Source organism: Dromiciops gliroides, chromosome 6, assembly GCF_019393635.1.
Source record: "Dromiciops gliroides isolate mDroGli1 chromosome 6, mDroGli1.pri, whole genome shotgun sequence".
Lineage (NCBI taxonomy): Eukaryota > Metazoa > Chordata > Mammalia > Microbiotheria > Microbiotheriidae > Dromiciops > Dromiciops gliroides.
Window position 1 is genome coordinate 70,140,541 of NC_057866.1, and position 13,184 is coordinate 70,153,724.

General features: G+C 36.2%; 1 protein-coding gene across 1 annotated transcript in view; it reads left to right on the forward strand.

Annotated features, from left to right (window-relative positions):
* DHX15 (DEAH-box helicase 15) overlaps positions 1–13,184 on the forward strand; it is a 71,364-nt gene that overhangs the window by 41,335 nt on the left and 16,845 nt on the right. The window contains exons 6-9 of the mRNA XM_043970085.1: positions 3,324–3,491; positions 10,159–10,245; positions 11,292–11,441; positions 12,181–12,289. Coding sequence (XP_043826020.1) covers positions 3,324–3,491; positions 10,159–10,245; positions 11,292–11,441; positions 12,181–12,289 — 514 coding nt within the window. The remainder of the gene's footprint in view (positions 1–3,323; positions 3,492–10,158; positions 10,246–11,291; positions 11,442–12,180; positions 12,290–13,184) is intronic.

Below are 13,184 nucleotides of genomic sequence, written 5' to 3' on the forward strand. Positions count from 1 at the left end.
TTCCAAAAATAATGATTCTGTTACTAAAGTACTCATAGTGGAACTAGGCTGAAGTTTTACATGATGAAAACCCTGTGAAGAACTTTAGATAATAATTATAATTAACATAATGGTGTTAGTGCATTTTTAAAGTTCTTGGAGGTATTGGAACACTTTTAATCCACCTTGGATGGCATTCATTTTGGTTAGAAAATTATCTAATTTTTCATCTGGTGTTGTTCAATTGTTTTCAGTTGTACCTGACTTTTTGTGACCCCATTTTGGGTTTTCTTGGCAAAAATACTGGAGTGGTTTGCTATTTTCTTCTCCAGCTCATTTTCCAGGTGAAGAAACTGAGTCAAATAGGGTTAAGGGACTTTCCCAGGGTCACCCAGCTAGTAAGTGTCTGAGGCTATATTTGAAGTCAGGAAGATGAGTCTTCCTGATTCCAAGCCCAAGGCTCCGGCCACTGTGCCACTCCAACTACCTGAAGGACTATATCTACTAAGTCATAAATTGATTCTCATATTGATATTTGTGGCAGAAGTTATGGAATATTTGCATATTACTAAATCAGTGGGGTCAATCAACTTGAAGATGCCCTTTTTTAAAAGTAAGTTTACTGTTGAGAGTTGCCCATTTGTGTAGAGCATTTTAGCAGAAATAAATGAACTACTTAATTAATCTGTAGCTGTAATTAGTGTGCCATCAGAGACATTTCTTCAAATTTATTGATAAATTTTTGAGGGGTGAGCTGGCATTTCTAAATTCTCTCATCTATTTTAAAAAAAAAAAGCTGCAGCAGCAAAATCGACAAAATCACCTTCTATTTCGACAAAGACATGCAAGGAAGCAAAACAGATGGATGATATTAATGATGACTAATAATATGTGCTTCATTCTATACCCATAATCTCTTATATATCCTCTTTAATGTGAGGAGGGATGTATATATTATCTTGGAGTCAAGGTTGGTCGTTATATTTATATGAATTTTGGTGTCATTTAGTATTGTTTTCTTTTAGATTGTTGTGGTTTTTTCCTCGGTTCTGCTGAATTCATTCTTCCTCAATTCAAATGTTTTCATAACTTTCTTTGACTATTCATATTCTTCGTTTCCCACAATGCAGTAATCATAGTTTCAAAAATTGAAACCTCAATTCAGTTCAGTAAAAATTAAGTGCCTACAGATACAAATAAAAGAAAGTCCTTGCCCTCAAGGAGTTTAGAGTCTAATGGAGGATGTCTGTACAAAAAAGGACTGGATAGCTTTGGGTAGGAATGGTGGAGTATCGTTTGTTGAGCTTGCTAAGGTTCAGTTGTCCCTGTAGTTAAAACCAATCAGAGCAGCTGATGGAAAGGAAGTTAAATGTAAGTTTCTGCACCCTCTGTAAATGTAGGCTTTGGAGTTTATTGTTCCTCCATCCTTCCAGTCAGAGGAAAAAGTCAACTGAGATTGTTGAGGTGTTGGGTATCAGAGCTGAATCAGTGATGTTTTAGTTGATGAACTTATTGGGGGGGGGGCATTAAAACCAAGCAGAGCAACTGATGGAAAAGGAAGCTCAAAGAGTTTCTAAGAAACTTTCATTTTATAGATGAGGAAACTAAAGTGTGATCTGGCTACAGTCACATGAATATTAAACACCAGAAGCAGGATTTAAGCATAGATACTCTAGGTTTTGTTTTTGTTATACCATTTTCTCTTCTATTTTACTTCCTTTAAGGTATGTTCTAAGTTGTGGTGTTTGAGTCAGAGTATAAACAAATGGTGAAACATTAAAAGCTCCACCCCTTGTGTGGTAGTGCACCTTCCTATCTTCAGTAGCTCTTAGATTCGAACCTTGTGAAGGCCAAGATCCATGGCTATTCATGAGCATACATCTCCTGTTTTTAGGCCTTGATTGTTGCTGATAACTAGAGGGACCATTGACAAATTATCTTGAGTTGAAAAATTCTATTCAAGTTATTTCTGATTTTATTTAGCAGCTACTTTTACACAGTTTTAATAATTTGCATGAGAAATTCTTTTCTGGAGGGAAAGCGTTTAAGGCTATTATTTTGTTCCATTGAGTCAAATAGCTTTTTGCAATCAGTAAACACAGTAGGGTTTTTTATCCCGGAATCTTTTAGTCAGCTGATGGAATATGAGGTGTGTTGTAATTAATCATTTTCAGAAATCCTGCCCTATTTGCTCTAATTTTCATTAAAGATTTTCTTGATGTGTATATATCATTGTCATATAGATTCTTTAAATTTGAGAAAGGCACAAAAGTTAGTAATTATTGATGTTCTCTCAGTCACCATGTTTAGGTTATATAGCTGAATCTACCCCCTTCCCATTTTTACATTCAGAGATATCTTATAATCTGTCGAGGTTTTTAAGGTTATATTGCCTACAGCCTGCATTATTACCTCAGTGTTTTTGGCCTGGTTTACTTGTTCTTCCTATAATCTTATGTTATTGAATAAGAAGTGAAGTTGACTTCAGTTATTTTCTTAATCACTGGATTATGTATTATTTAATGTTTTAGTAAAATTTAAATGGACATTTCTTAAATTTTAAAGTACTTGATAAAAATATTCTAGGAAATTTTGTTACCAGCATTAATTTTAACAACAAATTTGATTATTTGTTGACCTACTTTGGTATTTGAATATTTCTTTCCACATTAAAAAAAATAGTATAAAGTATTCCCTAATTGAATCTGTACACATCAGTTGAATTATATCAGCTTATAATGGTGGGTTTTTTTCTTGGGTTTTTTGTGGGGGAGGGGTTGATAAAATTTTAGCAAAATTTTTTGTGATATTTTTAGACAGTGTGTTTAGCCTCATTCTTGACTATCCATGTTTATACTGTAAAGGTGTTTGTTCTCATTAGGTACAATAAAGCAAATCTTCCATATAATTGCATTAGTGATACGTGACATTAAAGCTTAATTGGTTTATTTAAAATATCTTGCCCATCAATTTCTTTTAGATTGTGAAAATTGAAAAGGTCATGAGTACAGTTTAATATTCCTGGGTGAGAGATTTCAATTTTAGCACAATTTGTTGAGAATTAATTAGGAAATCTGACTTGAAGAAAAAGGGGTGTTGAATGCAAATAAGGCCATTTATGTGTTCATTAGAATATAGAAACCTCAGCTTCTTGGGACTGTTGTGGGAAGCTATTGGTGTTCACTAGATTAGTTTAAGTTGCTAAATTGAAAATACAGTATCCATGAAGATAAAAATGTGCTGGCATACACAAAATAAACTTTGCATAGGACTTGATTATGATAAATACTTGAAAAATATTCAAATTCATGTTGGTTTTGTTTATTTTAAACTTTTTTTGGTAGGAAATTGATGAAGCCTGTAAGAGAATAAAGCGTGAAGTCGATGATTTAGGTCCAGAAGTTGGTGACATTAAAATCATTCCTCTGTATTCCACACTTCCACCTCAACAACAACAGAGAATTTTTGAGCCTCCTCCTCCAAAAAAGCAAAATGGAGCAATAGGACGAAAGGTAAGAATTTAAGATTTCTTGTATTTCATATTCTATAGCAGCGAGACTACTGTGACATAACAGTCATCGCAATTACATTTTTTACTGTTTCAAGGTTCACAAAATGTTTTCTTCACAATAACTTTGGAGAATAGGAAGTACAGATGTTATTATCTCCAGAATTGAGGTGCAGAGAAGTCCAAGGGCAGCTACTAAATGTCAGGGCTGGAATAGAGATACAGCTGGAGATGGATAGTTCAAGTACTTAGTCATTACTAGATAAGTCACATAAGAAATAATTCTAAGTACAATACTCAGTTTGTTGAATGAATTCCTAAATTCTTTGGGGGATAGTAAACCAAGTGATTTGGGAAGTGTAGTATTATGGATAATTATGAATTTGAGTTCATTTAAAAAGTTCTTATCATTTTCCATATACTACTTTTGGCTATAATTATGACTTGAATCTCTTTTAGCACAGTTAACACGAATGAGAACACTACTATAACTTTTTGCTTTTGTGATATACTGCCTTTCCTCCCCCACCCAAACTTTGTTTTATCTTATAACTGGCTTAGTCATCACTCATCCTGGGAGTTTGTTAATTGATTCAGCTAGAATTGCACACTGCTCAATAAGGAGGGGAAATGGGCCCTGTGGAAATGCTTCTGTAGTTTTAAAGAGAGTCTTAATGATCCAAGAACAATACAATAACTTAGTGCCTGCTTGGAAGTTGAGGAAACCAGCAAGTTTACATCCTTCCTGAATTGTTGGGCATAACATCTTGGCAACTAGTCCCATCACTTCCTGGCAAATAGAGGGAGAAAAAATGGAAGCAGTATCAGATTTTATATTCTTGGGCTCAAAGGTCACTGCAGATGACAAGTGTAGCCATGAAATTAAAAGCTGCTTGCTCCTTGGAAGAAAAGCAATGGCAAATCTGGGCAGCATATTAAAAAGCAGTGACATCACTGCCAACAAAGGTCCATCTAGTCAAACCGATGGTTTTTCCAGTAGCAGAGTAGGGCTGTGAGAGTTGGACTATGAGGAAAGCTGAGTGCCACGGAACCAGCACTTGAATTGTGGTGCTGAAGAAGACTTTTGAAAATGCCTTGGACAGCAAGGAGATAAAATCAGTCAATATTAAAGAAATTAATTCAGGCTATTTGTTGGAAGGTCAAATACTGAAGCTTAAATACTTTTGGCCATGTAATGAGAAGACAGCACTCATTGGAAAAGATTCAAGGAAAAGGGGAATGGCAGAGGAGGAGATAGATAGGATCATGGAAACAATGACCATGAGCTTGGAGAGACTTGAGGGGAGGTAGTGGACAATAGAAGGGCCTGATGTGCTATGGGTCATGGTTCATGGGGTGGTAAAGAGTCAGCCAGCATAGCTGAACAACAACACACAGCAGAACCTTGAGAACTGAGAAAGTAAACTAGTTTATGTTAAGTGCATTTTATTATTTTGAGACAGCACACAGAGGAACTAATTGAAATATGAATGAGCTAATTCTACTGCAAAGTGAATTACTAAACTATATCCCTAAATGGTTTATTCCCTGAACTCAGCATTCTATTTTCCCTCTTCCTTTGCATAGGATAGTCCCCATACCTTTTGAACATTTCCATCTTAACTTTTCCTCGAGGAATCTCAGAATCAGAACTGGAAGACACCTGACAGAGCATTTATCTCAGTACCTTCATTTGGCAGGTTTCCCAGGCTTGAGTTGGTATTTGTTGGTAAAGCCTCCAGATGTAGTCAAGATGGAGTCCCTTGACTCCATATCTAGCCCTTTTCACTGTCCCATTCTCTCATCCTTCACATATTTCATGATTCAGCTTAGGGAGGTGCTTTCTTAACCTCCTAGTAGTGTTTTTTCCCTACTCATTTATCCTTTTTTACATGCATATTCCTAGTAAGATGTCAATTTCTTGAGGGCAGGGACCATTTTTCATTTGATCTTTGTATTCTTCAGTACCTAGCAGTGTTTTTCTTGTACATAGTAGGTACCTAATAAGCACTTGCATCAAGCCATCTTTGTAATGTATATGTTAACTATTCCTTAAGTTATTTAATCTGAATTATGACTGCCTCTCTTATTCCCTACTTAATAACCATTTATCTCAGCCTTGGCTTTTGCCCCTTAAATCTTCCCTGATCCTGTCTTAAACTGTTCTGAAATAGGTTTTCAGAATTCATACCCCACCCACCTCTAAACTTGGAAACAACCGTGATTCATGAAGATACTAATTGAATAGAAAAGACCTGTTAGTTTTTCTCCACTGTTGGTCATCCTCACTTCCAAAAGTTGGTGCCACAATGAATTTTTTCTTGTTCACCTCTATGGGATGTTTCTAATCCCTGATTTCATGCACCTGTCGAGCTCTACTGCTCAGCAGTTCTGTAATTACTCAGACCACCTCCTCCTCATGACAATCAATAAATGAGATTCCTGTGGAGATGTAGCCTGGCACCTACTCTTGCAGGTGCTATAGGGAACCCAGAAAAAAACAGTCCTTGGCACTGTCAGATGTTTTCATGTCAGAAACAGATAATCATTTTATTGGTGGAAATGACATTCAGGAGGGATTAACATTGACTTTATCACTGCACCCTAAGAACCATGAGAATTTTCCACCTAGTTTGGAGCTCAGAACTTCTGTGTGTTGTTTCCATTATAATTTGCTCTACTTAAACAAGGACTGTCTTTATTTTTATCTCCAGTGTGCTTTGCACATAGTAAACACTCACTAAATGCTTTATTCCTGCAGTTGTATCACTGTGTCTCATCTTCCAAGACTTCTGGGAAAGAGGCACTAAACTAAACTACTCTTGAGTTCTTCATTTAATTCTTTTAAAAACTTACTTGTTTTATGGGATCTGATTGCCTGGACCTCTGTGATAACATCTCTCTCTCTCTCTCACACACACACACACACACACACACACACACACTCTCTCTCTCTCTCTCATATATATATCATTATTCTGGTTGTAGTGGTATCATGTCATTGGTGGCAATGGCAGCATACAAAAGGAATTTAAAATTACATTTCATCTTGCTCACACTCTTGCAATTCTGTTCTCCTTCCCATCCCCATCCCCCAAATCAGTAGACCTACTCAGTATAAAACCTGCCACCTGTACTACCACAAAGTATGTATTGTTTTCCCTTATTTGTGGAAATCAGGGATCAGCAAGTGGCTGAAACCCCCTTTGTATAAGTTCTCTTTTGGAAGTCTGTTATACTAATGACATCACAGTCCTGTTGAGTACCTTCTTCTTTAATCTGTTCTATGGGATGAGATCACATTCTTAGAGATAGATCATAGCCTACTTCACAGACATATTGTGAAGAAATCACTTTTTGTACACAGATATGCTACATAAATGTTATTTATCATTAAATTAGAAGTGATTTTTTTTCCCAGGTCCATGTCACAAAACTGGCAGAACAAAAACTAGAGCTTATACTTCCTGACCACCTAGGCCTGTATTTTTCTAGACCAGTTCCCATTGACCCTTAATTATACTACTACTCCAGCAACATGAGTGCTATTGTTTATATTACTCATTGGACACTTATGCTGTGACCCAAACAATGCAACGACCACCACCTGTAATTTGTTTCTGTTTACCAACCTCTTAAAATACCTGTAGTGAGGAAGGAAATTAAATTATTCTCTGTAATATTGGTGCTTCCATTAGGTTTCTTTCAACCTTTGACCTTATAATAAAGATTCATTATCATCAAATATCTGTAATGGTTTCCATAGCTGAAAACACGGAGTAGTTTAGTATCGTAGCCAAGTAGCCATGTGTGATCCACTTCCAAGAGAATAGTGATTGCACCAGTAGGTGCATTGAAAAATCAAATGATCCTTTTTTCCTTATTCCTCTTCTCAACGTGAATTGCACCTACATTCACAAATAAGATTGGAGCTAGTTTCCTAAACTAGCAATGAAAGCTTGTGTTTTTCTATTATTTACTAGATAAGGCAGCTCCATTTTGGGGAAGAGACTGATGGACCTTCTTCAGGGCTATTGGCCACAGCTGCTGCCTTCCTGCACCACTGTGATTCAACTAGACTGTTTTCCCTATTATTATAATGGGGACAGTTAAAATTTTTAAGGAATTCTGGCCCAATATAAGTTCATTCTATTATGGCCCATATAATTCAGCTCTTGTCTGTTAATTCTCCAGCTCTCCATCATGGTTCCAAGGTTGGGAATAACTTGAGAAGAATTCTGTAATTACTAAGAGCCAACAAAGTTCTGGGTAGCAGCTAAGAAGAAACAAATATGCAGCATCCATTATAGCTATTGTTCTCACTTCTGGACCTGATGTTTTCTGTGCCTCGTGTGGTTCACAGGCATCACTCTTTCTTTATATCTCCCCAAACAACACTCAAAGAGCCAAGATATCTGCCTAAGAGTTGTATGGAAGTCTCCTCTGTGTCATGGTCTTACTGTGCTTACATATTAAGTGCCTCATCACCATGAGATGATGGGTCCTTGTATTTTTTGGCCGGGTATTTTTAGAACTCTAGATACTTCAAGCTTCAAGAGTTAAATTCTAAAATGTTAGCTGCTGACCAGACTGTAGCGCCTCTCCCTTTCCTTACTGCTGGCTTATGACCATTCTCTGAAAGTTAATCCCTCTGTTACCTTTACATTATAGGAGAGGCAGTGTGGTATAGTGGATAATAAACTGTCTGTGGAATCTGGAAGATGCAGGTTCATATCCTGCCTCTGATCCATATTGGCTGGGTGACCCAGAGCAAGTTGCTTAACTTCTTTGTGCTCTAAGATTATCATTTGTAGCGAGTGTTCCCACCTGCATTGGTAGAGGAATTGCCTCACTAGGAACAAATGAGAAGTTATTCATTATAATATAATTTGGTTTTCATCATGGTGATCACATGTTATTAGTGAATCTTAAATGGTCCTCCCAAGTCCTCTGCTTTCTTAAAAAAAATAAAAAGAAAGAAAGAAAGGGGGATCCTGTTCTACCCACTGGAAATATTTTTATTCTTGCTGACTTCTTGCCATTCAAAATGACCTGATTCTTTAGAAGTGTTGTGTATAACTAAATATTGTATACTTAAAACATTTATTTTTTATTAAAAGCAAACTACCAGGGGGCAGCTAGGTGACGCAGTGGATAAAGCACCGGCCCTGGATTCAGGAGGACCTGAGTTCAAATCAAATCTGGCCTCAGACGCTTGACACTTACCAGCTGTGTGACCCTGGGCTGGGCAAGTCACTTAACCCCCATCGCCCTGCAAAAAAAAAAAAAAAAAGGCAAACTACCAGGGGGCAGCTAGGTGGCGCAGTGGATAAATACTAGCCCTGGATTCAGGAGGACCTGAGTTCAAATGCGGCTTCAGGCACTTGACACTTACTAGCTGTATGACCCTGGACAAGTCACTTAGCCCTCATTTCCCTGTGCCAGGAAAAAAAAAGAGCAAACTATTTATTTTATTATACCTATTGGCATATCATATTATTCTGCTGAGTCAAGCATCTTAAACTTTTGTCTTGCTGTAGTTTCATTTCTAATTGCTGAGCATTCTAACGGTTTTTCATTGATTAGTTAAATTGGAACACAATTCAGCCCATTTCATTAAGCATCAAGCTCTTGATACTTACTATATACAGAGCTCTGTGGTAGGTGTTAGGGAAGTTTCCCAGTTTAGAAAACACAGCTTTCTGGGCTCCTGCCCTTCCTTCCCCCCCCCCCCCCCCCTCCCAATAGCTTTTAAAATTTTTTTCAAAAAATACTTCCCAATTACATGTAAAAAAAATTATTGGCAACCATTTTTTAAAATTGAGTTCCAAATTCTTTCCACCCCCTCATGTCTTGAGAAGGCAAGCAATTTGATATTGATTATACCCAGCACAGTCCTTTTTTGTGGAAATTACTATGTATAATGAAACATCAAAAATTTCAATGTAATATTAAAATTTTAAAACTTTAACACAGTTGTTACAACAAGGACTACAACTAGTTATTTACCTCAGATTATTAACCCTTTGAATTATTGGTGCCACTGATGGTCTGGTGCCAGTGAGAATAATTTATCCTCAAAGTGTAAGTTGTTTAACTGTAAGAATCTTTGTTTAGTGAGCAAAGAACAGTAAAAGCCTCATTAGAATCATCTAATTTTTCATACTGCCCTGTAGATGCAATCTGGTTCAATGAAAAAAGTAATGATTTGTCCCAATTCCTTCCCATTTGTGTGACTTTGAACAAAGTCACTTATCTTCTTCAAGCTCTTCATTCCTCTCTAGTTCTTAGGAGGGCAGGGTTCCAAATATTTGTTAAATGAATTAACTGGCAACTGTTGATTTTGTGGAGTGGTTTGTGTTTTTTGGGGTTTTTTTTTAGGTTTTGTTGTTACTTATCCTCAACATAGACTCAGAACTTGATTATATTTTTAAGCATTTGAATTTTGTAGGAGAAACCTACAATTAAGATTTAAGTAGGCCAGGTTTTATTCAGTTTGATTAAGAAGACAGTTGGATTAGATAAGCAAAGAGAAGAAATTGTTTAACCTCTATAATTGTTAGAAAATATTTTATATTTATTGTAATTTATTGTGCTTTTTGACTTCATTTCCATCATACTGCATGGTCATTTAATTTTGTATTACATATGGTATTTATCTTATTCAATAGGTAGTTGTGTCTACCAATATTGCTGAGACATCACTAACAATAGATGGTGTTGTGTTTGTCATTGACCCTGGATTTGCAAAACAAAAGGTAACTAAACTTCACAACCTAATATAAGTGATAATAATATAAATAGTCTACAAATGGTCTTTTTGCATATTCGTTTAACATTCAAATTTAGTTCAGAAAATGGAATTATTTTTAGTACCATACTTGAATAATAAGAACAAAAATGGACAAAAGGAATTTTGTTACCCAAGTCAGTGAGCATCTGTAATCATTTTCTCAAATTGGGGAGACCTTTGCAACTAGTTTATATTTTCTTTTTTTTTTTTCTTTAAGGAGAGTTGGATAGTAGTAAACATTCAAAAGAGTACAGCTTTACTCCAAAGATTAACTCATTGAGTCTTTTCACTAAAATCTGTCCTTCTTCCCCTTCCCCTTGCCCCTCCCCCCAAACCCCCTCATAATTATTATTCTAACTAGATTATGTTGACTATGTAGAATGTTTTCCTGGCCAGAATGGCTGCTTCACTATATGGGTATTGAATGATCCCTGATATTTTAATAGCTCTTTTTCTAATGTTTTAATAAATCCTTAGAAGACCCTTTAGATCAGTGTCCATTTAGATTAACTTTAGGGATAGAATATAATACACACACTCTATAATCTTGAAGGAAGCCTTACTCCCTGGAGTGAGTATTAGCAGCATTCACTGGGCTATTTTTCATACTGGGGACCAGATTTTTTATTTGTAAACTCATTCTCTTTTTATTGAGTGATTCAAGAACCTTTCTAATAAATAAAGTGAGCTCCTATGGTAGTAGAATTCGAGTTTAAGTCCTTAGCTTCCATACAGTAAAGACTCCTGAAAGTGTTGAAGTTAGTGTTAGTCTTTAGAAATTTAGGGAGCTAGATTAAGCAGCCTCTGTAAACAAGTCAAGGCATGTGTGTGTGTATGCACCAACTCTCCTGCTGCTGCTTCCACCTCTTTTACACTGGGCAAGTGTTGGGAATATACTGGAATTTCAGTATTTACATTTTATGGGCTAGTGTGAGTCATCTGTACTCTTTATCAGGGAATACATATTTAAGTGGAAGAAATAACTGTTGTTTGACTTGATATTTCCATTAGGTATATAATCCTCGAATCAGGGTGGAGTCTCTTTTGGTGACAGCTATCAGCAAAGCTTCTGCTCAGCAAAGAGCTGGTCGAGCTGGTCGTACCAGGCCTGGAAAATGTTTCAGACTTTATACAGAGAAAGCCTATAAAACTGAAATGCAGGTAAGAGGTTCATTTCATTTAATGTATGACCTTTCTGGACACTGATGATTTGCGCAATTTTGTTTTTAAGCTGTCATAAGGCAACACTAACAATTTAAAGACTCCTTTCCTATAAGTAAAGATCTGTGATGTAGACAAAGTCAGATTCCTAATATATAGCACCCATTAGATGTTTTTCTTTTTTTTTTTCTTTTAATTTTTCTTTCTTTCTTTCTTTTTTTTTTGGTGGGGCAGTAAAGTCTAAGTGACTCGCCCAGGGTCACACAGCTAGTAAGTGTCAAGTGGCTGAGGCTGGATTTGAACTGAGGTCCTCCTGAATCCAGGGCCAGTGCTTTATCCACTGTACCACCTAGCTGCCCCCTCCATTAGATGTTTGGGTTTTTTTGTTTTTTGTTTTTTTTAGCGAGGCATTTGGGGTTAAGTGACTTACCCAGGGTCATACAGCTAGTACGTGTGTCTGAGGCCGGATTTGAACTCAGGTACTCCTGACTCTAGGGCCGGTGCGCTATCCACTGCGCCACCTAGATGCTGCCCCCATTAGATGTTAAAACTACAATTTTCGTATAAGAAGAAACAAGGTTTCCTTATTCTTTAGTCAGTATTCGGCTTAATTACTTTTGTGTTCTTCTGATGGGATAGGCAGAGGTAAGAATATGCTATTTCCTGGAGGAATGGGGTAAGAATAAATATAAAACAAGCAAAGCTAATATCTTAATACAGCACTGTGCTTTTCTTCTAGGACAATACTTACCCTGAAATTTTGAGGTCTAATTTGGGTTCAGTGGTGTTACAGTTGAAGAAACTTGGTATAGATGACTTGGTACACTTTGATTTTATGGATCCACCAGGTAAGAATGTTTAAAATAATACTGTTCTTTAATAATGTGTTGCCAATACTGCTTAAAACAATTTTTAGTTTTATCTTGGTGAAATTCTCCATGTTAATTTTCTCTTTTATGTGATGAAACTCAAAGATATTAATTCTGCTTCTCCCTAAATGAGTTTTATGAATGAGTTCAATATTTTTATGAATGACCTTCTGTATTTTTTATATATCCCATTTGGGGAATATAGAGCTTTTAAAATGTGGCTATTACACATGTATATTTGTAGTTTAGTAAATTAATTTAAGCATTTTTTTTTTCAAAAACATTTTACTTTGTTCATTTCAGTCAACAGAGACAACAACTTTGTAACCTAATTAGGCCACTTCAGGTGTTCCAGAATGTTTCCTACTAGTAAAGTTTATGATTAGGACTCCTTAGGAGTGATGTCGAGTTATTGTGACCAGAATACATATATAAAATTGTTATAGTGATTATTGACAACTCTTTGTTTTCTAACACAAGTGTCTCTAACTTGTTAGCTTGTGTCCCAGAAGTTTCTAAGCCAGTCGTGTAATTTTTCTAAAGGGAGGAAATATTGTAAATATTGGTAAGGTTCGAGATCATTTACTTGGCTGGACAGGTTACATGGGCTGAGTGTTAAGAGTTGGAGTATTAATAGCTTGATTTCTACATCCTAGGAGCAAGTGCCCAAGTCATATAGGAAAGAGAAGGAAGGTGAATAAGGATATTTCTTGAGCTTTACCTTTGTGCAACTTTGATCCTCTACAAAATTCTGAAATGGTTAAAGTTTGTATTTCATGTTAACACAGCTTTCAACTTCTGTTAGTCATTTATTTGGAGTTAAGCACATTTCTCATGAGTAAGGACAATATTTTTGTCTTTCTTTGTATCTCCA